This window comes from Arachis hypogaea, chromosome 11 (genome assembly GCF_003086295.3).
Source record: "Arachis hypogaea cultivar Tifrunner chromosome 11, arahy.Tifrunner.gnm2.J5K5, whole genome shotgun sequence".
In the NCBI taxonomy this organism is placed as follows: domain Eukaryota; kingdom Viridiplantae; phylum Streptophyta; class Magnoliopsida; order Fabales; family Fabaceae; genus Arachis; species Arachis hypogaea.
This window is the reverse complement of record NC_092046.1, coordinates 146,103,338-146,125,228: the sequence shown is the minus strand read 5'-3', so window position 1 is coordinate 146,125,228 and position 21,891 is coordinate 146,103,338. Positions and strand designations below refer to the sequence as shown.

Sequence of the window (21,891 nt, the reverse complement as noted above, 5' to 3'; positions counted from 1 at the left end):
AAACCTTGTGCCACAAGTCAGGCTTTGTAGCGCACAACTTCATTTTTCTCATTTCATTTTCTCACAAATACCCATCGGTATCCAACAGGTTTTACATCTTCAGGTGTATGGACTACAGGTCCAAAGACTTCACGTTTTGCAAGTGAGTCTAACTCAGCCTTTATGGCTTCTTTCCATTTTGGCCAATCATTCATTTGTCGACATTCTTCGACTGATCTTGGCTCAAGATCCTTACTTTCATGCATGATATTTAATGCCACATTATATGCAAGTATTTCATTGACAATTGTCTTATTTCGGTTCTATTTCTCTCCTGTAAAGACATAATTTATCGAGATCTCATCATTTTCACAATTTCAGGTACTTAAACGTCTTTTGGCATTAAAATTATATCAGAATTTTGGACAACTGCAGGTGTCTTTACTGTGTCTTTTTCAACAGGAATAATATTTACATCTTTTCTCTTTCGAGGATTTTTATCTTTGGAACCGATAGGCCTGCCACACTTTTGGCGTGTATTTGCTTCATTGGCTATTTGTCATACTGGGACATCAATTCAAATTGGGACATTTTTCGCCCTGCCATGCTTCTGGCGTGAATTTGCTTCAGTGGCTACTTGTCCTACTGGGACATCAATTCGAATTGGGACATTTTCCGCTGGTATATAAGATTTGGTTATTCTCTTTGTATCGGAAAATGTATCGGGCAATTCATTTGCTATTCTTTGCAAATGTATAATCTTTTGAACTTCTAGTTCACATTACCCTGATTGAGGATCTAAATGTATCAAGGATGATGCATTCCAATTAAGTTCCTTTTCACGAAGCTTATTTTCTCCTCCTAATGTTGGAAATTTTGATTCATCAAAATGACAATCCGCAAACCTGGCTTTAAATACATCTCCGGTTTGTATCTCAAGATACCTCACTATAGAGAGAGAATCATATCCAACATATATCCCCAATTTTCTTTGGGGTCCCATTTTGGTGCGATTAGGTGGTGCAATGGGAACATATATCGCACACCCGAATATTTTTAAATGAAAAATATTTGGCTGCTGGCCAAAAGTTAATTTCATAGGAGAGAACTGATAGTAACTCGTTGGCCTCAAATGAATAAGTGCTGCGGCATGTAAAACAATGCCCCCAAACCGAGGTTGGGAGATTTATTCTCACAAGCAAAGGTCTAGCAATCAATTGGAGGCGTTTAATAAGTGATTCTGCTAACCCATTTTGTGTGTGAACATAAGCTACTAGATGTTCAACACTTATTCCATTAGCCATACAATAAGCATCAAAAGCTTGGGAAGTAAATTCACCAGCATTATCAAGACAAATTGCTTTGATTAGATTTTCTAGAAATGGTGCTTTTAATCGAATAATTTGAGCCAGTAATCTTACAAATGCCAGGTTGCGAGAGGACAATAAGCACACATGTGACCATCTCGAAGATGCGTCTATCAAGACCATAAAATATCTAAAAGATCCACTTGGTGGATGAATAGGTCCACATATATCACCTTGAATCCTTTCTAGGAATTCAGGGGACTCAAATCCAACTTTTACTGGTGATGGTCTTAAAATTAACTTTCCTTGAGAACATGCAGTACAACAAAATTCACTAATTTTAAGAATCTTCTGATTCTTTAGTGAATCTCCATGTGAGTTTTCAATAATTCTCCTCATCATGGTTGTTCCCAAATGACCCAATCGGTCGTGCCAAGTTATGAAATCATTTGGACTAGTAAACTTTTACAATGGCATGTGATTCAATTGCACTAATCTTGGTATAATATAACCCAGATGAAAGTGAGGGTAATTTTTCTAATATAACTTTCTTATTTGAATCATGAGTTGTGATACATAAGTACTCATGATTTCCCTCATTCATAGTCTCAATATGATATCCATTTCGGCGAATATCTTTAAAGCTCAATAAGTTTCTTCGAGACTTGGTAGACAATAGTGCATTATTTATTATGAATTTTGTTCCTCCAGGAAACAAAATTATAGCTCTTCCGGAGCCTTCTATCACATTGCCCGAACCAATAATAGTATTAACACATTCTTCTTTTGACACAAGATGGGTAAAATATATATTACTTTTAAGAATAGTGTGCGAACTTGCACTATCCGCAAGGCAAATATCTTCAGAATATATCCTTGCCATTTTTCTTCAAAAACAAATAATAATAATAATAATAATGATAATAATAATAATAATAATAATAATAATAATAATAATAATAATAATAATAATAATAATGAGTAAAAGTACATGCACAGTAAAATTATTCACATGAATACTTAACAAACACACATATTAAACTATTTCATCATTGATCAAATAGCCAATATTTCCTTCAGGATCCTCAAAGAAATTAGATACATCATAATGAGTGGTGAAATTTTCATAATTTGAAACAAAATTTGTTTCCTTTCCTTTGTCATCATTTTTCAAGGATGCTTGATAAAGATCAACTAGGTGCCTTGGGGTACGACAGGTACGTGACCAATGGCCCTTTCCACCACAACGGAAGCATTTATCCTCAATTGATTTACTTTGTCCATTATTTCTTTTTTTTATCCCACTTCTGGTGAGATCCTCTCTTTTGAACATAATTCTTTTTCCTTCCATAATTTTTCTTGTTACTAAAACCTTGCCATTTACCTCTTCTGGGGTAGTTTGCCGCATTTACTTCAGGAAATGGGGCGGCGCCAGCTGGGCGCGCTTCATGATTCTTTTAAGAGCAACTCATTGTTGTGCTCAACAACAAGGCAAGAAATTATCTCAAAAAAATTTTTAAATCCTTTTTCTCGATTGCTACTGCAAGAGCACATTCGAGGCATGGAAGGTCGAGAAAGTTTTTCCTAACATATCGGGCTTGAGGAAGTATCACATGATTGTACCTTTCTTCAAGGTCTTTCCACAGATCTGCAGGATCTTTTAATGTGAGATATTCATTTTTCAATCATACGTCAAGATGACGACGAAGAAAAATCATGGTTTTGGCTTTATCCTTCTGGGATGCATTATTTTCAGCCTTAATGGTATCTCCAAGATCCATTGAATCAAGATGAATTTCAGCATCTAGTATCCATGATAAATAATTATTTCCAAATATATCAAGAGCATTGAATTCAAGATGAGAGAGTTTCGACATAATGAAAATCTGTTACCTGAGTCTTCCTAAAAATTTGATCAGAGTCTCGTGCTGATAACGTGTTGTGAAATAAATAAATAAATAAGGAATACGTAAATATAAAACAGACAAATAAATATGCTCTTATCTCACTATAATATAAGTAATTTATATATTTATAGATATTATAATTATTATAGTTTAAAACCACACAGAAATAAAAGAGAAGGAGAGAGTAATATTTGTAACATAAGAAAGGATCGAGAATTGTTTTTATTACTTGTACATATATGACTTCAGATCATGTCCTATTTATACATGTATGAAGGATTTATTTTTCAACCTTAATTTAATGATATTCTCTTGGTAACATGATCATTTATCATGGAAAAAGGTTGAACTATTCAATGGACATCCACTTTTGTTCTTATCACAACAATTCTCTCAATTTTTTTAACAATTGAAGGAGTAAAATGTGATCTCTCACTATTAATTTTATAAGTGAGACCAAGAATAAATATGAGAAAGAGAGTAATGAAGGGTTAGAAATCACACTTTACACTCTTAATTTTTTTTAACAATTGATTGGGCTAGGATAAAAGGCCCAAATAGAGGAGGAAGGTGGTCTCTGACTTGTAGCGCGCCTGAGAGCCTCTGTCCAAGTTGATTCGTATGCGCGGCGGTATGCATGGCGGTGAATGGGGGGTGGTACTTGCAATGACACTCCGATGCCTAAGGCAGCAAGGGGTTAAGCAGGTTTAGAGTATTGGAACTTAGGTTTACCTGAGTGTGTCAGTGTATTTATAGTGGTGAACCAATAACTACCGTTGGAGTTGTTTCACTTTTGATGGTGTATAATCGTTCCTTTATCTTAGAGTTGTTGGGATATCTCTTCCAGAAGTAGGTGAGAGATTTTAGGAAGCAGTTATGCTCGTGGATAAATGTGGACTGCTTACTTGGGGTTGGCTCCGACCTGTTTGAGGAGGTCGGATAGGCGGTGAAGGCCAACCTTTAAGATTGGGCCTCGCATCTTATTTTGGGCCAGGGTATAAACAGTGCTCCTATTCGAATCCGATCTCTTCACTATGAGTTGGATTCGAGTATTGAACTCAGGAATATTCAAGTTGACATTCTCACCTCCACGTCGGAAAACCGACGTGATGTAGCTTTTGGAACGGACGTGAGTTTTGAATTATGAATTGTCGTGTCGCGTTGTCTTTTAGCATTAATAAGTGGAGGGTGGTTACATTGGTAACGGTGCACTCTTTGTATTTTGGGCCTGGCTTATTACTTGGGTCAGGGTATGAACAGGGTCCATGTAAATCCCGCTAAAATTGGTAAATAATTAGTTAATAAATTGAATTTTAATTAGAAAAATTAAAAATACAAAACTAATATCAAAATAGGATAGAGCTCGTTGAAACGAGAATTTTGATATAAATTTCAAAAAATTTGGCCCAAAATTAGATCGGATGGACCGAACCGGTTGAACCGGGACCCAAACCGGGCCCGTGGGTCCAATCGGACCCATAATTTAAAAGAAGCATCAGCTTCTTCTTCCTTTCACTGGATTCAAGGTAAAGAAAGAGAGATAGATCACGCCTAAAAGCAGCATTCCTATAGCTCTATGCCAAAAGCAAAAGCGTAAATGAGTTAGGAGCTTGAACCAGGCAATTTCCTTATGTTTAGAGTATAAGGGCAAAGACAAGTCCTCCCATTACTGGAAGTGCATCGTGGAAAAGGCTCGTTGAGACCTGCTATGATCCCCCTTTCAATCGATTGGGGAAGAAGGAAGACTCCCAAACCCTTACCAACCCTTTGATCCACCATAACTTCCTCGTTTGATCTCCGATCGCCGCACCGTTTGCGGCCACGTGTCCAGCGCGTTGAGCTCTATATTTCTATCGGATCAATTTCACCGATAAGCTCCCTTTTTGTTCCAGAGTCTCTATTCCCTTCTATTCTTTTATTTGAAACCCTATGGTGAGATTCTTCCCAATTTGGTGTTCTAGGTTCGATCTAGCTTGCGGGAGTTGTTGGGTTTGAGTTGCTACGTCTATGGGTGAGGTAAGAATGCCCTAAACCTTAACTCAATTTTAATTTCATTAGATAAAATCTGAATTTGGAGTATATATGTGTATTAGGTGTGAATTAAGTTCATATATATGCATTGGAATTAAATTGGGAGCATTTGGAAGCTTGTTGGTGATTGAAGTCAAGACTTGGGTTGGTTTCTCAAGCTTGTGAGGGGCTGTGATTGTGTTCTTGTGGCTGCCTTGGTCCACGCGCGGTGATCGGCCAAGGTATGGTTTAGGTTTCGCGCGTTTAATATTTAAGGTGTTGTGAAAACTTAGGCTAGAAGAACCATAGGATAAGTTGAATTGATTATGTGCATTAAATGATTAGCCTTGTGAAGTTGTTGGATAAAGTTATGGTTGAACTTGTATTGGAATTGAATGAGTAATAAAGGATTGATTTATGTGTTGGAGGGATAACAAATGTGAAGTGTTTATATATAATAATGAAAGGTTGTTTATATAAGTGATATATATATATATATATATATATATATATATATATATATATATATATATATATATATATATATATATATAATATGATGTGTGTTTGTGAGTTGTGGAAGTAAAGAGCATGTATTCTTGTGATTGAGCTAGTATTGAGAGTTATGAGCAAGAATTGTTATTGTTGAACATTTGTGTTTGAGATCATTAGTGAGGGATTGATGAAGATGTTGATATGTGTAAATAAAGTGTTGATATTTATTGATGATCAAGGTTTGTTGTATTGGTTAAAGGTAATATTGATAATGATTGTTAATGAAATGGGTTGATAAGGTATTAAAATGCAAGTTGTAATGGTAAGGAACATGAGTTGATGAAAATGAGGTTTGGTTGAGAATTGGTTAAAAACCAAATTTTGATGAACTTTGGAAGTCCATAATTTACTCCTCAAATTTTGGATTGAGTTGTGATTTGTTGCAAATGAAAGATGGTTTTGTAAGCTTCAAAACGATATCATTTTTGTGAAAAATGAAATTTTGAGAAGAAAGTTATGGACAATAGAAAATTGATACTTAAAACTGTGAAGCAGGAACTAAAAACTGGTTGCAGCAAGCTCTTAGGCATTCTGCCAAATTTTTGGAAAAACGCCCATCCACGTGTACGCGTGGCGTGGCATTTTGATGACGCATGCGCGAGAAGCATGCGTACGCGTGTATGCATTTTCACACGTACGCATGACTCACGCGTACGCGTGACTTGCTGTTCGCTCCACGCGTGCGCATGGCCTAAGCGTATGCATGGCTGCTGCCTACTGCAAAAACCGATTTTGACTATTTTAAACCAAATTTTCACTTCTAAACCTCGATTTTCTTCCTTTTAAGACTCAAAGTGTAGTACTAAGTCCAGTGGATAAGCGAAGCTAGAAAAATAGGATAACCTGAGGGTGAAGTAAGAGGTAATTGATGGCGTATATGAAGAAGATAAGAATATTAAAGGAGTTTAATGCCAAGGCTTGATAAATGATGATATATTGATTATAAATATGAAATGACTTATGAATGATATCTGAGATACGAGTTTCCCTGGGTAACAGAACCGTGGCTCACCACCACGTGTTCCAGGTTGAATCTCGACACTCTGTTGACCCTACGTCGTAAAGGTGATCGGGCACGTATAAATTTCCGGGTATGGATAGCCCCATTGAGCGATTACTTGATGTTTGAATGTGAAATCTATGCATAGGCTCTTGGGGATGCGTGAAGGGGGACAGTCTAAGGTTTTCGGACTTGTCGGGTTAGCTGGATAACCGACAGATGGGCCCCATCAGCCATAGGACAGGCATGAATCATGTGCATTTGTTTGTTTTGATTGCTATGCATTTCCTGAGTTTGCCTAACTGTATGTATACATCTTGCTACCTGCTATACTTGCTACTTGCACTATCTGCTTATTACTTGTGCATGAATTTGTCTGGTTGCTTGTCTTTGCTGAATTATGGATGACGGAGGAACGGAGGAAGGGTGAAATGGTTTGATGTTAGGTCAGGTTTAAGATTGAGCGAGTTTAGGTAGATTTAGTATACCTACCCTTATTTATGGCTTCTGTTTAGAAATTAAGTTTTACAATTGTATGACGGAGTTCTAGGATTGCCTCTGGCATTCCCAGGACCTTATTTATTATACGCGTGGCACCTTTACCATGCTGAGAACCTTCAGTTCTCATTCCATACTGTGTTGCTGTTTTCAGATGCAGGTCGAGAGACTCCTCGCTAGGTGTCTGGATTCCTGAAGCGGAGTAGTCCCTGGGATGTTTTGGTTTATCAATTTATGTATATATGTACTTAGTTACTTATCTTGCTCTCCAAGAAACTGGTTATTTTGTTCCTCATAGAGGTTACAGGAGAGTTAGGACTTTATTTCTGTATTTTGGGTATTTTGGGACGCTGGTATATATATATGTAAATATTCTCCGGCCAGCCTTATCTTCGCAGGTTGAGTCAGGAGCTAGTTTTACTGTATTCTTGGCTCTCTTTTCTTTCTTTTACTTATTTATATCTATAATCTTTAGGTTTCTTAGCACGCAAGTAGTTCTGTTTCTTGAGCGTTGCGCTTTTTATTTTGCAATTTTGTTTTACCCGTTTTTCAAAGGCTCCTAGTTAAATATCTTTTTTCCTATTATAATATATATATTTCTATTTCTAGAGGTCGTAATACCTTACTATCTCAGTCTTATGACTTAAGCATAAGATTACGTATAGTAGGGTGTTACAGTCCATCAATAGTAATTTGTTCATCAATGCGGGTCCCATTATTATAGGCAAATTTGGGATTTTTTATTTAAATTAAAAATATATAATATTTACCGATTTAAATAAACGTGTAAGTATTTACCAAAATATATTTTGAGTCACATCTCAAATGCAATGGAAAAAATCACAATACGAACGTATCTCGGATGCACTGCCCCCGTGCTGTGATACGGCACCTACCAGTCATATCTCGGATGCACCCGAGATATGAACAGGACAAGATCTCGGATACAGTGCATCCTAGATATGGCTTTAATTTGCCTTAATCCACTGCATCCGAGATATGCACATTTATACTGATTTGGGGCAGTGCATTCGAAATACGTTCGGGTGTACAGGACAATTTTTATTTATAAACGTTACAATATTTTTGTAAATTTAAATTTACGTGTATTATTATTAAAAAATTATTATTAAAGCCATATTTCGAGTGCATCCGAGATATGATTGGGCAGATTTGCACGTGCTGTATCACAACACTGGTGCAGTACATCTGAAATACGTTCGTATTGTGGTTTTTCTCACTGAATCGACTCAAAATATATTTTTGTAAATATTTACACATTTATTTAAATCAGTAAATATTATATATTTTTAATTTAAATAAAAAAAATTTCTCACAAAATTTAATCTTATTTTAACATTTCAGATCTATACATATAAAAATTTTTGGCCATCTATATAGTAGCATTGGCCTTTCTTTTCTTTTTTTTTTTTTAATATCGCATCACTCTTAGATGTTTAATTGTATTTTTTACTTTGGCCTTGTATATACCGTAGGCCGGATACATTATTGATCCTTACCAATACAAGGATAAATACTAATAAATCATTTATAGATAATTTTTTTAAACTTAACTATTATTTAAAAAAAACATGACTGCAATTTTAACAGTCTATTGAATTATGTTTAGTCTAAGTTAATCCATCTGTCATCAAATTACAAAAGCAGACCAATTCATTGATGCCTCAATATATTAACGGAACCTACTCTTCATTGTTAAGCTTCAATATATGTATTTGGTAAGAAGTAGGAGTGTTTATGGGTCGGATGAAACTGGATTTGATGTAATTTAGACTCGATCTAAAATATATATCAGGTTTATTTATTAGACTTGAATTCGGCCCTAGATTCGATGAAATCTACACACTTTCAGATTATAATTATACCGGATAAAAATCGGGTGAAAATCGGGCCGTTAACATTACTTTCTTGTAAGCTAACATGTGAAAATATCCAAATTTTCAAGACTCCAACCATTATTTGACATGGTAAAATTCACTTAGAAAAATATAACAAGAACCAACACTTCCCTAAAATTAAAGCATAACCACAATCAATACTAATATTGTCTAATAATATCAAATATTTAAATCAATACAAATAACACAATATTATGCATTAGTCTAAAGTTTTATGTATTTTAAACATAAAACATTAACTTATAGTCTAATAATGACTAATAACATAAAATATTAAGGTTTACAATACTTAAATTTCACATAAAAATAGTCATCATCCATCACTAATAACACAAAATATTAATTGTATATGATGATAGGGCCACCGGGTCGAGTTCGGGTGAATCGAGCTATGACCTGGACCCGACCCGAAATAATGACCGGGTCTATTTTTGAGACTTTAATAAACCCGGTGAAATCACACCAAATTAGTCCCTAAAAGATTCGGGGCCGGCCGGATCTTCGGGTTAGGCCGGGTCATGAACACCCCTAGTAAGAAGTATATTTTTTGTCTCATTTATAATTTTTTTTAAATTTAAAAAAGTCTTAAACAGCTGGTGACAATTATTAAAAGAGAAAAGAATAAATAGGTCCCTGACTTTTTGCCCTGCGAATATTTTCGTCCCTGACCATTGAAAAATACTTTTAAGTCTCTGACCTTTACAAAACTTGGACGGATCAGTCCCTGACAGAGGCATTTGAACGAATCAGTCCCTGATGGAGGCATTTGGACGGAGGGACTGATCCGTCCAAGTTTTGTGAAGGTCAGGGACTTAAAAGTATTTTTCAATGGTTAGGGACAAAAATGTCCACAGGACAAAAGGTGAGGGACCTATTTGTCGTTTTCTCTTATTTTAAAATAAGTTTACATAACATAATTGTTGATTTATCTATTAAGAACTAATTAGAGTAATTGTTAGTTTTTTTTATTTTTTTAGTTTTTTTAAATATATTAACTAAATTTATTGCGTAAAACTATGAAATATTAGTACTTTTTAAATTATTTTTACTTATAAAAATTAAATGAAAGATATAATAGTGATTAACGAGTCAAATAAGCATGTTTTAGAAGAAGATCAGTCTCACAAAATTAATTATAAGAGGTTAAAATTAGAATTTTTTAAAGGCCTTCTGGTCGTTGACAAGAGCCGAGATAAATATTCACCTAAATTTTTAATATTTAATTTTATTCAATTTTATTTTTAATATTTTTTTATTTCTGTTAAAATTACTCTTCAACATTAATTCCATCTAAAATACTAAAACAAAATTTAAAATATATAAGAATAATTTTGATACAAATACAAACATTAAGGACAAAGTTAAAAATATTATAGATAAAATTGAATAAAATTATAAATTAAGATATTTGTATAATAAATTATAAATACTAAAAACAAAAATATATTTTATCCAAAATTTAAAAATTTATTTTCATTATCTCCAAAACTTCAATCTATAATATGTAAATTAAGGTTACTAGTTTGGAAACGTTAAAGATCCAAATATTTGATATATCTCATATAACTATATTCGAATACGATACATATTTGACCAGTAAAATACCTATGTATTTATCAAAGAGTAAGATTTTAACTATTTGAAAACAATGCATTTAAAAAGTGTTTTACGAATTAAACTTTTGATTAGTCATAAAGTTTTTGAATAAATTTTTTAACTTCTTGTCTAAATAAATTTGTTAACTGTATTTTTTTTAAAGGTATAAATCATCTTAAATTATTTGTTTTGTGTATGGGTAAAGTTCTTGTGAATTAATAGTGTATTCTTATAATATCTCTCTTTTTTTTTTTTACTAAAGATAGGTTAATTTCCTTTCTTTAAAAAAGAAACAACAGTATCTAAAAAGGAAAAAAAAAAGTAACAATTGGAGATTTCCCAGTATGACTCAAATGAAAAAAGTAAGAAAAAAAAAAAAAAACACATGGCTAAAGAGATAAAGGAAGGAAACATGAAGATATATGCTTAATCCATAGCTTCAGCTCAGCGGCACCGCGACATTACCTTAACTCTCTCCTCCACTGTCGAATTCCTTCCTTCAAAAACTTCTCTGTTTCGAGCTTTCCAGAGTTCCCAGCAAACGACCACAATTCGAGCAAGCTCAGCGACTCCACCCTGGTTACTGGTGGTGACCCGTAGCAACTACGATGCGAAATCAGGAGACCCATTTTGAGCAACAGTCCCAGCCGTGAAGAGGGAGTTCCAGACCGCTACAGTAGGGCCACAACGATGGAGACAGTGAATGATTGTTTCATTTTCCAGTTTGCATCTTGGGCATAGGGACGAGGTGTAAACCTGTAGTGGATAAGATTTAATCCAGGTAACCTTTCATAAATAGCTCTCTATATAAATAGTTGTAGCTTGGTTTAAATTTTAATCTCCAAATCTGCTTCCAAATTCCCTGATTTTGCAACAAAGGGGGAAGTTGTTCTGTTGGAACATGATAGAGACCGTAAGCTATCATATACCCAATAGAGACATTATATTGCTTTCGTTTATTCCAGATCCACCGAAGCTTTTCAACACCACCAGCATTCAGCGAGTGGAGACTGGAGAGGATACGAGTTGCTGTCTCCAGAAAACTTAAGAAGACCATCCATAAAGTGGTCATCCATGAAGTGGTCAAACGAAATATATATGTAAACGGTTTCTCTGTTAACATGATACATAACAGATTACAGCAGCGTTATTCGATTCATGTAGCCAATCCCACTTAGTGAGACAAATGTTGTTGTATATTTAATATTAAATATTGCTATCGTGTTTCATAATATTTTAAAGATATTTTTACCGTTATAAAAAACAAAGTTATTTTTAACAACATTTCAAACAAAATCAGGTCAATTCTAATAGTTTATCTTATCATAGAGAATTAAGTATTTTTTTGGACGTTATTAAATCGATAAAAAAAATATTTTTTTAATATATTTTTTTAATTTTTTAGTATTTTTAGCAATTTTTTAATAATAAAAGCAAAAATATTAAAAAAATAAAAAAAATTTTTAAGAGAAATTACAATTTATAATTTTTTAAAGGTTTTTTTTTCTTAAAAAATGATGTATTTTATCTAATAAATGAACAAAAAAATATTTTTATTTTAGTTAAATATAATTGATAAATAAAAAAATACTTTTATATAAAATATTTAAATATAAAATTATTTTTATTTTTATAAAATATCTTTTAATTTTTTTTTTAAAAATGGCACCTAAATAAGTTCTAAATATATTTCATAATGGAGTACAATATGAGTACTTTATTTATCTTTTTATCTTGTCCTTTTTTTAAATGTGGCAAAATATTTGTATTTAGTATATTAAAACAGTTTAGTATAGTCAATGATACTAATATTATATTTAAATTTGATTAGAATTTTTATTATTAGTTTTAACATTTGTATTGAGTGGATCATTTTATTTTATTTCAAATTCAAAAATATTGCATTTGAATGTGGAGCATGAGAGATGTCTTGGGTCCACGGACAGAAAACAATTGTTTAAAATTTAATATTAACTAACTTTTTTAATATAAATATATAAAATTGGACAACTTTAATTTTGTAAAAATTGAATTGAAGTCGATTTAAGAAACAATGCAAATAAAATAAGAAAGAAGAAAATACAAAAAAGAAAAGATTAGAACAAGAAATAATAGAGGAAAAAACAACCCATTAATTATTAATGGCTTTTGAGTTTTGGCATGTATTGATATATCTTAATGTAATCTAATCCAAATTGATGACTATCCACCTAAAAAAGCTGACAATAATAAAAAATTATTAAATATTTTAATAAATTTAATTAAATTATTTAATTAAAATAATTAATATTTTAAAATATTTATTAATTAAAATAAAAAAATTTAATATTTTATTTATTATCTTTACATAAAATATTTTACTTAAGTACCTTTGTTTCGTTTTCCATGATACTCAGGAATAAAAATATAAAAATAATAATTAATTTTAAATTTAAAAATATAAAAATAAAAATTTTACATATTTAAATTTTTTTATAAAAAATAAATTAAAAAATAAATATTAAATCAAGGGCACTATACAATTAGCGTAGTTAATTTGACTGGGCCCCACATGTTGAAAAGAATTTGAATCCGAAATTTCGAGGATGGTTCCTAATTTGTAGCCTTTGCCGAATCTTCACGCGGTTTCATGTATTTTAATTAGAAAAAAAAAAAAATCATTTTCTATGGGCTATACTATATTCTGAGAACACAACACTCGAGCAAAGATTAAATATAGAGTTTTTTTGTTAGCTTGGCTTCATTCTCAGGTTCTGGATCAATTTCCTAATGGCTGGAATGCTTCCTGGAGTTGAATGTGCTCGAAGGAGACGCGTGCATGGTAACACAATCTCAAGTAGCGCTGTTGAAGATAATTATTTAACAAGGCACTCTTTCTCTTTGTATTACCCAACCAATTTCGAATCTCTTATGTTACCTTCATCACTCCCCACAATTTCACTGGTACTTGCCTTTTCTTTACTTGGTTATATCTTTTGATGATGGAGATCGATGCATTTTGATATATTCTTTTCCTACTGAAGGAGAATAAGAGAAAGGCGTTGAAGCATGAAGATCTAGATGAGGATATGGGAAGAGCAGCCAGAGAAGCTAAACAAAAATTGGACGACAAGTTTAGGCAACAACGAAAACTAGAAGCCCCAGAGAATAAGAGAAAGAGACTCTTTTGGTGGTTCCTGATAGCTTATGCCCCCTGCAAACTCCAAAACACCTCTTCCATCTTACAACCCAATCACTAATCACCACGTACCAGACTGTACCTCATCGAGTCACACTTATATTTTTGAAACCTCTATGTACAACTGTTTTTAATTTTCTATACATAGATCTTGGTTAGCATCAACTTTTTTTTCTTTTTCATAAGATATACTAGATAAATATTCTAGTATCCATGTCTTTACTCAGTTGTGTATACAGAGTTTTATCAATTAGAAGTAACCTTTATTGAATTTTTAGTATTGAATAGTGGGATTACCAGTTTTAGATCGAGGTTGTGATGTTTGATTTTGCTGTTGACTCTTTGGTAAAATTAAATTACTAATAAAATTAATTTAAAGATTAACTCTTTATTTATGTATTTAATATTATCAAAAATTTAAATGGTAAAAATTTTATAAGAGAGCTTTATTTCTGTACCACTAGGATTAATTTTTTGTTAAGCAAAAATCATGCATGCGCCTATGATATGCATGTTTAAGTGGAATAGTGGAAGATGGAATCAAAACCCCAAAAGTTTCCTTTATCTCCTTTTTCTGATTAAAACTTCACTTTGTCTCTATTATTATCATAGTTATTACCTCAGGACTGCACATTAGAAAATCCAAAACGAAAATGCATTTTTTTTAATTTTAAAAGGGTTCTATGAATTGAACTTTTGATTAGTCATAAATTTTTTGAATAATTTTTTTTAAATGTATAAATCATCTTTAAATTATTTGTTTTGCGTATTGTTAAAGTTCTTGTATTTTGTAAAGTTCTTGTATTTTGTAAAATGAATTAATCGTGTATTCTTGTAATACTTTTATTTATAAAAATGACCTTTTAAATTAATAAAGTTGATTAAAATTTTTTTAACAAAAAAAAAGTCACAAATAGAAAATAATCAATTTTTACTTTTTAACCATAAAATTGTCTTATTTTTTAATAATATTTATAAAAAGTTAAAATAAAAAATATTTTTTAAATTATTTTTAAAAAATATCTATTTAATATTAGATATTATTATTATGTTTCATAATATTTTGAGGATATTTTTGTTATAAAAAATGAAGTTATTTTTAACAACATTTCAAAAGAATGCAGCACAATTTCAGTAGTTTACGCTTGAATATGTTTCATAGTGGAGTACAACATGAGTACTTTATTTATCTTTTTTATATTGTCTTCTTTTCTAAAATATGGCAAAATATTTTTATTTAGTATTAGTAATAAAATTTTTCTATTAAAACAGTTTAGTATAGTTAAAGGATATTAATATTATATTTAAATTTGATTAGAATTTTTATTATTAGTTTTAACATTTGTATTGAGTGGATCATTTTATTTTAGTTCAAATTTAAAAATAGTGTGTCTGAATGTGGAACATGAGAGATGTAAATGTAGATAACGGCTAGTTTGAGCAATTAAGTGACCGTTTCTTATAAGCTGTAAAACATTCAAATTGTAGATTCAGACAAGAATTTCACAAAGGCATTCATTCATTTTAGCATTTTTAGTGGTGAAGAAGGAAGGGAAAAAATGGTGTACTCTTCATATCACTACACACCCAAGTACTATTCCACACTCCAAGACTCCATTGCCACACTCTGTAAATCCATTCTTCCTTTCAGCTTCAAGAAACGCTCTCTCCCGGCCTCCGAACACAACCTCTCCAAGCTCCAATCCGATAACCTCAAATGGCAGCAGGACTCTTTCCATCAGGTTCTCAACCTCATGGCCCTTCACTCTGAAGGAATTCTCGCTCAATCTGAGGTCACTGCTTTCAGAACTAACTTGCTTGACACCCTCATTGCTTCTCCCCCTCAACAAGAACACCCACTTATTTTGAGAGACAAGTTGCTCTTTCTACAGGTACTTCTTTTATTTTACTGCATAACTCTATCTTCTTCCTCTCTTGTTTTGTTTCATGTATTGTGTGTTAGCAGGAGCTGCTTTATGCCAAATGCATTTCTGAAGAAGAATACCATTCTTCAAAGAGGCCTTTGCTGCAGAGATTGGCGGTTCAAGGGGCTCATATTGAAGCTACAGATGTCATTGCGGCAAGGCCTAAGGAGAAGGAGGACCCCAAAGAGACGACTTCAGAAGAAGAGTGGTCGGTCATTGACTTAAGAGATGACAAGGACAAAGACAGCTCCGTGAGTTCGAAGAATAAATCAGCTAGGAAGCACATTAAAGGAGCAGCCTCTGTTTTCGGGTTTGGATCTTCTCACAAATATGGCAAGAATGGCATGGAGAAAAGCGTCTTTGAATTACCCTCACATCCATCCAAGGGTAGTTCAATTCTCATGGAGGAAAGTGGGCCTCCAGAGAAGTTGAAGAGAAAGCCGTTTGTTACTTTGTTCCAAAGGGAGCCAAAAGAGGGACATGGTGGTGGTGAAGCAGATCAGATAACAGGGAAATCAGTGAAGAAGCAATGGGGGTTTGAGGGGTTTAAGAAATGGAAGAGAAGTGAGTTAGATGATGAGAATGAGAGAGAGGCTTGTCAACATCTTGGGGAGGGACCAGACACCAAGTTGATCAAGAAGAAGTTGCATGCTGATGGTTCCCCATCTGATTTCTTCATAGACAAGGTTGGGATCTGTGTATTCAAAACATTCAGCTGGTTTTGATGCATACTAATATACTTTTATGTGCACTCTTTCTCAATAGGTTTTGGGAGACAAGATCAAGAAGGAGCTCTCTAGAATCCAGACAGAACTCAGCACCACAAACCCAAATCTTAGATTCACGTTAGTATACTATAATAACATTCTCTCTCCTTCTTTCTAAGTAACTGTTGCTTACATTTGTTGTGTGAAAACAGGAATGATCAGATTGAAGCAATCTCTACCAAAATACCAGTGGACAAGGCTGAGTTGAAAAATTACTTTCCCAAGTGAGTCAACATTTCAGTTCAGTTCAACTTTTGATGTTATTCCAGATTTTGTGTATCTTACAGTTTCGTCCTTTTCTTGTTTGTATTGAAGATCATGGTGTGACCGATACGGCGACGTTGTGCTGGATGTGGTGAAGAAAGAATTCAAGGAACATGTGGGAGAAATGGAGAACATGCGCAACATTGCGAGAGAGAAACACAGCAGCAACTCAAATCGGTGGACAACGTTTGGCAATGACGAAAACATGCATCCGAATTCAATTCGCAGCAGTTACATCAATCCATTTTCTCAGGGTTACTCTCAGACCAAGTGGAACTAAGCTGTGATCTGGATCAGCTTCCTCTAGAGTATTAAGTATTGTTATGTCAAGCATGCATAAAAAGACCTGTAATTACTGCTTTAATTATCAATAATCTTATTTTCTTGATATCAATAGAGTTTGCTGCTAACAAATTTATGCCACACCTGTTAGGCAAAACTCAAATAAGAATAATAACACAATTTCACAGACAAGGCAATATACAATATGAAAATGTAATTGGGGGAAGGAATATCACAAAATTGGAATACAAAAATATCTCATTATTTTGCCAGAATAGATAGGTAATCTAAATGGCTATTTTATACATGTCATTTATATATTTACATCATATGTACAACAATATCAATGAGATGGCACTGAGTTGGCAGAAGACTCCGTGAACCCTCCACAAACATTGCCACGACAAAGAGGGCATACGCTGTAAAAGGATGAAGCAGAAAAAGAAAATTGGTTGTTGGTTACAAAACGAACGAGGAAGAATGAAATAAGGAAGAATGATGAGTTTTTGGTTGTAATGACCATACCCATGTATTTCTTTAAGCCACTTATCAACGCACGACATGTGATACTCATGGTTGCAAGGAAGAACTCTTATTTGGTCCCCTTCTTCATACTCCGCCAAACATATGTAACATCTGCCAAAATGATTAGTAAGCATAAGTATAACCACATTAAGAACACATAGACCTGCTTAATAACATTTTGGCTAAAGCTAATTGGAGTTAAAAGAGACTTACTGTTCAGCATCACTGCCACCGTCAGCTGCATCGACCTTTTTGTGAGACTTAAGAGGAAAAGAGTCGACAACTGATTCAGGTGCGGGGAGAGAAACCATGGATAGGGAAAGCGATACAGGTTGCCGATGGATTTCATCTAAAACCTGATGAGGCAAAAAATATGGTTCTAGTTAAATAGGTCTTGGTCCACATAGTCAAATAATCTAATTTATCATAAACAAGAGTACATGACTCTAAGAAACTGGAAACAAGCTTATTTGGAAATTATGTTCTTGTTTAGATAACCATTTGATAAACCAATAAGAACATATGACAATGATAGAAGGCCAAGACAAATTAAATCAAAGAAAAAACAAATGAATGAGTTCAGTAAAGGCTTGAACCTCAAACAGTGCTTCAGCCAGCATGACAATTCTTGAAATACTTGCTCGAGTGCTAGATTCTTCAGCTGTTGGTAAAGACTCACATGAGCACATACCATCTGCATGAAGTCCTGATGGACATGAAGAATTCAAACGACCAAAATCATCAAGGCCACCTCGAAGCCTTTCCCAGATCTATAAAAATAGAGAGAACAGCTTAAGTTAGATAAAAGGGATCACAAACCTAGTTATCACATGCAAGATGCAACTAGGTCACATAAGCAATATGAGACGTTCTATAGTACAAATATTCAAAATCACCTCGGATCTTGAGTGCCGCATTCTTTCATTAAATCTGTGAATTCTACTGCCTACATATCCAGAAGAAGCACCTCCAAACCCATCGTTGGAGAAATCCCCACCAAGATCAACAAGCCATCTATCTTGAGATCTAGGATCATCGGCACCGCCAGCAGAGAAGACAATTGTTTGAGAGTCGCCAAGCCTTCTAGAACTACGCCGTGAAAAAGCATCCCAAAATATTCTTCTACCACTCCTTCCGGTATCATGATCATTGGCATCAGCAGTGCTGCCAGACAAGATGTTGGAGGATATTGTGACAACATCAACTTGAAGCACACTATCATTTCCCTGCACTCTTTCCCGATTAGACACAAGAATACCTAAACCTGAAGGTATTGCCTCTCTGTGAGGTTCATCTTCGGGCATAGGAGAAGGTGCCGGTAAATTGGAAACTTGAGAAACAGGATCCGAAGAAGGACTTTGGGTAGCCATTAATGCATCATTCTCAACAGAAATTTCCCCAGAACTAAAATATCCATTCTCCCGAGGGCTCGAACTCCATGGATGCACGGTCTCATGTGAGATTTGAGATACACCACTAACCACTGGATCATCAACATTATTGACTCCATCTTTGTTAGCAGAAACATTTACAGAGACTGGATCTGAAGATTGTTGATCTACAAAAGAAGTACTAGCTGTATTGCTACTATCCCTATATGATTCATTACCACTATGACCAGCACTTACCTGATGAGGAGGGACTAGCTCCTTACATTCAGACAAGCACTTCCTCTGACTACTTGCTGCAACATTTATGGAAGAACCTTCAACACCAATATACTGATGAGACTCAGTTCTTGTATTGGATGAGGTAGCGGCTTCAGCATGGTGGCTGCAGCTGATTCTAGCTTCTGTACAGGATAAAGATGATTCCTCAGTGATATCCTGAGTTCCACCATCAGGTTCTGTTGCTAAATCTACCTGAAGTTCAGATGGATGTTCTTCCATCTATATAAAAACAATATAAGAAGGTCACTTCCAGTATTAGTTATTTGCTGAGTATCTATGTAAAAGCCATCCCTGTATTGTTGCACGACGAGAACAATTATGGTGGGTTAGGCATAAAAGTTCATGTCAGGATATCAACAGCAAGCTAATATAAGAAAAAATATGATAAAAACACATCCCAATGTAGATGTAAATTAATAGCAGCAAAAAAGCATAGACCATTCCTGAAATCAACAGAAAGTAACAGAGTCACACTAATTGTCAATATTTGGAGAGAAATTCCTAATTGTTATCTATAACAAGCAGAGACAATAACACAAGTTATATCAACCATTTGTGAAGCTGCAAGATTCTACATAATCCAACAATTAAGATAATCACTAAAACCAACAGAATATGAACACGTTGATGACATTCATATAGGTACATATCCATGTATTGAAACGATCTCACATAATCAATTGAAACAAAAGTGAAAATTGAACTATGAATAAGTAACGCTCAATCGATTCGCCTTTCCAGAAAAAGCTGCGCTTGGACATGACTTATACACATGAACTAAAAAAGAGCTACCAGATTCAAAAAGACGTTGATAGAAATGGTTTTGTTACGGTGGCAATGGTCTGAAAGGGGATGGATCCAAGATGCGAGAAAAAAAAATTCGAATTTTTGAATTGAGAAAAAAGGAAAAAGGTATTTAATAAAAAAAAAAGAATAGAAAAAGGGGATACCTGATAGGTGGAGCGAGAGGTGGAAGCACCGCAGAGAAGAGAGGAGAGGCTGAAGCGTGTGTTGTTGCGGTTGAGCCTCGGCGTGGGAGGGCGAGAACCCTCTAGTCTACTGGTGGCGGAACCCATGTGATGACTGATGACGTCGAAGAAAATAAGAGAAGAGAAGAGGAGAGAAAAGTGTGTGTCACAGATTTAATTTGAGACGTGAATGGTTGCTTATGCTTTATGCTGCTTCTTTCTTTTAATTCTTATCTTATGCTGCTGCTTCTCTCATAACTCATCAAAATGGAAAGCTGACCAACTTTGAGAATGAAACTCCCCCTTTTCTTTCAATCATTTCCCCCAACCTTCTTCCTTCCTTACATTTCAGGCTACCTCCACATGAAACATTCTACATGCCCTGTCTCCTCTCTCCTTCCTTCAATGTATTTTCTTTTTCTTCTGTATAATTATTATGTATTATGCATATATTTGTCCATTATTTTATTATTTTACAAAAATATTATGTACACAAAAATTTAACCACTATAATTAATTATTATATATTATTTAACTTATTTTTTATATATAAATATATTTTTATAATTAATTTTTTATGAGTAAAAATTTAATTACAGTTATTTTTATATAAAGTTAATATTTAAAAATTATTATGTAATTTAATAAATTTGACTAAATTATCATCTAATATATTTGTTTTATTTTGTTTTTTTTATTGTTATTGCATGTTTAATTCATTTAAATTGTTTGTAGCTATTTTTGGGTTCGAGTATAGAATTATTTATGTAGTTATTTTCCTTAAAGGGTGCATTTTAGCTCCCTGTATGGCTGTATCTTGTGCCTTGTCCACACATAATTTATGGATGAAATTGATTTCGATTTGCCTATTGACATGTTAATCATGGGTACATGATAAGAAATAAATATAAATGAGAAGAAAACAAAATTGTTGGTAACAAACTTACAAGTTACAATAGAACAAAAAGAGAGGAAAAAACGAAAATAAATTGAAATTTTTGTTCCAACCAAAACCAAGAAGGAATCAACCTAGCCAGTTTTAGTAATAATTAAGTAACGGATGATATGTTTTAATTTTGACTATGTTTGGCTTGAAACAAAAAATCGAAGTAGGAAAATAAATAAGCCGAATGCCTGTGTGACATTTAGCAGAAGACAGTATGGAGAGAATCACAAAATCGAATCCATAACAGCTCATACCAATTAACATTCTCCTCTGCTTTTTGTTTTCTTCTGTATTAGGATTCTAGGAGTGGTTGGATTAGAGTAAATGTGTGCTTCTAGATTTTACGAGTGAAATTAGTTTATTAAATTTTTATATTAAATTAAAAGGTTTTTAATTTTTAATTTACACGTTATTTGACTCATGTTACCTTAGTGAGAATATAAGTCATTTGAAGAGTAAATACAATAAGTGTACTTACTTTGCGTGAAATATGAACCATTGACTATAAACTTTCGTCCGTTTCTTTTTTTATATTGTTTCTTTTACGGTTAACGAATAATTTTTTTGTTACGTTTTCTTTATATTCAGTAAACGC

General features: G+C 33.5%; 2 protein-coding genes and 2 long non-coding RNA genes across 4 annotated transcripts; 3 read left to right on the top strand and 1 right to left on the bottom strand.

Moving 5' to 3' along the window:
* The first annotated feature begins 4,705 nt into the window (after window positions 1–4,705).
* On the top strand, window positions 4,706–7,681 carry LOC112723368 (uncharacterized). Its single transcript, XR_003163072.2, has 3 exons — window positions 4,706–5,209; window positions 5,287–5,445; window positions 7,411–7,681. It is a non-coding gene; the product is annotated as an uncharacterized lncRNA (long non-coding RNA).
* A 3,378-nt stretch (window positions 7,682–11,059) lies between these two features.
* Window positions 11,060–12,005, top strand: LOC112723367 (uncharacterized). The gene is made up of 2 exons (XR_003163071.3): window positions 11,060–11,552; window positions 11,737–12,005. It is a non-coding gene; the product is annotated as an uncharacterized lncRNA (long non-coding RNA).
* A 1,977-nt stretch (window positions 12,006–13,982) lies between these two features.
* On the top strand, window positions 13,983–17,464 carry LOC112723365 (uncharacterized). Its single transcript, XM_025774709.3, has 5 exons — window positions 13,983–15,841; window positions 15,916–16,560; window positions 16,640–16,719; window positions 16,794–16,865; window positions 16,957–17,464. Exons 1-5 carry the CDS (start codon window positions 15,509–15,511, stop codon window positions 17,183–17,185), a joined length of 1,359 nt encoding a protein of 452 aa, XP_025630494.1. The 5' UTR covers window positions 13,983–15,508; the 3' UTR covers window positions 17,186–17,464.
* LOC112723364 (uncharacterized) lies at window positions 17,258–21,087 on the bottom strand. Its single transcript, XM_025774707.3, has 6 exons — window positions 20,333–21,087; window positions 18,609–19,601; window positions 18,309–18,482; window positions 17,926–18,068; window positions 17,713–17,823; window positions 17,258–17,606 (listed from the first exon to the last, which is right to left on the bottom strand). Exons 1-6 carry the CDS (start codon window positions 20,456–20,458, stop codon window positions 17,531–17,533), a joined length of 1,623 nt encoding a protein of 540 aa, XP_025630492.1. The 5' UTR covers window positions 20,459–21,087; the 3' UTR covers window positions 17,258–17,530.
* Window positions 21,088–21,891: the final 804 nt, after the last annotated feature.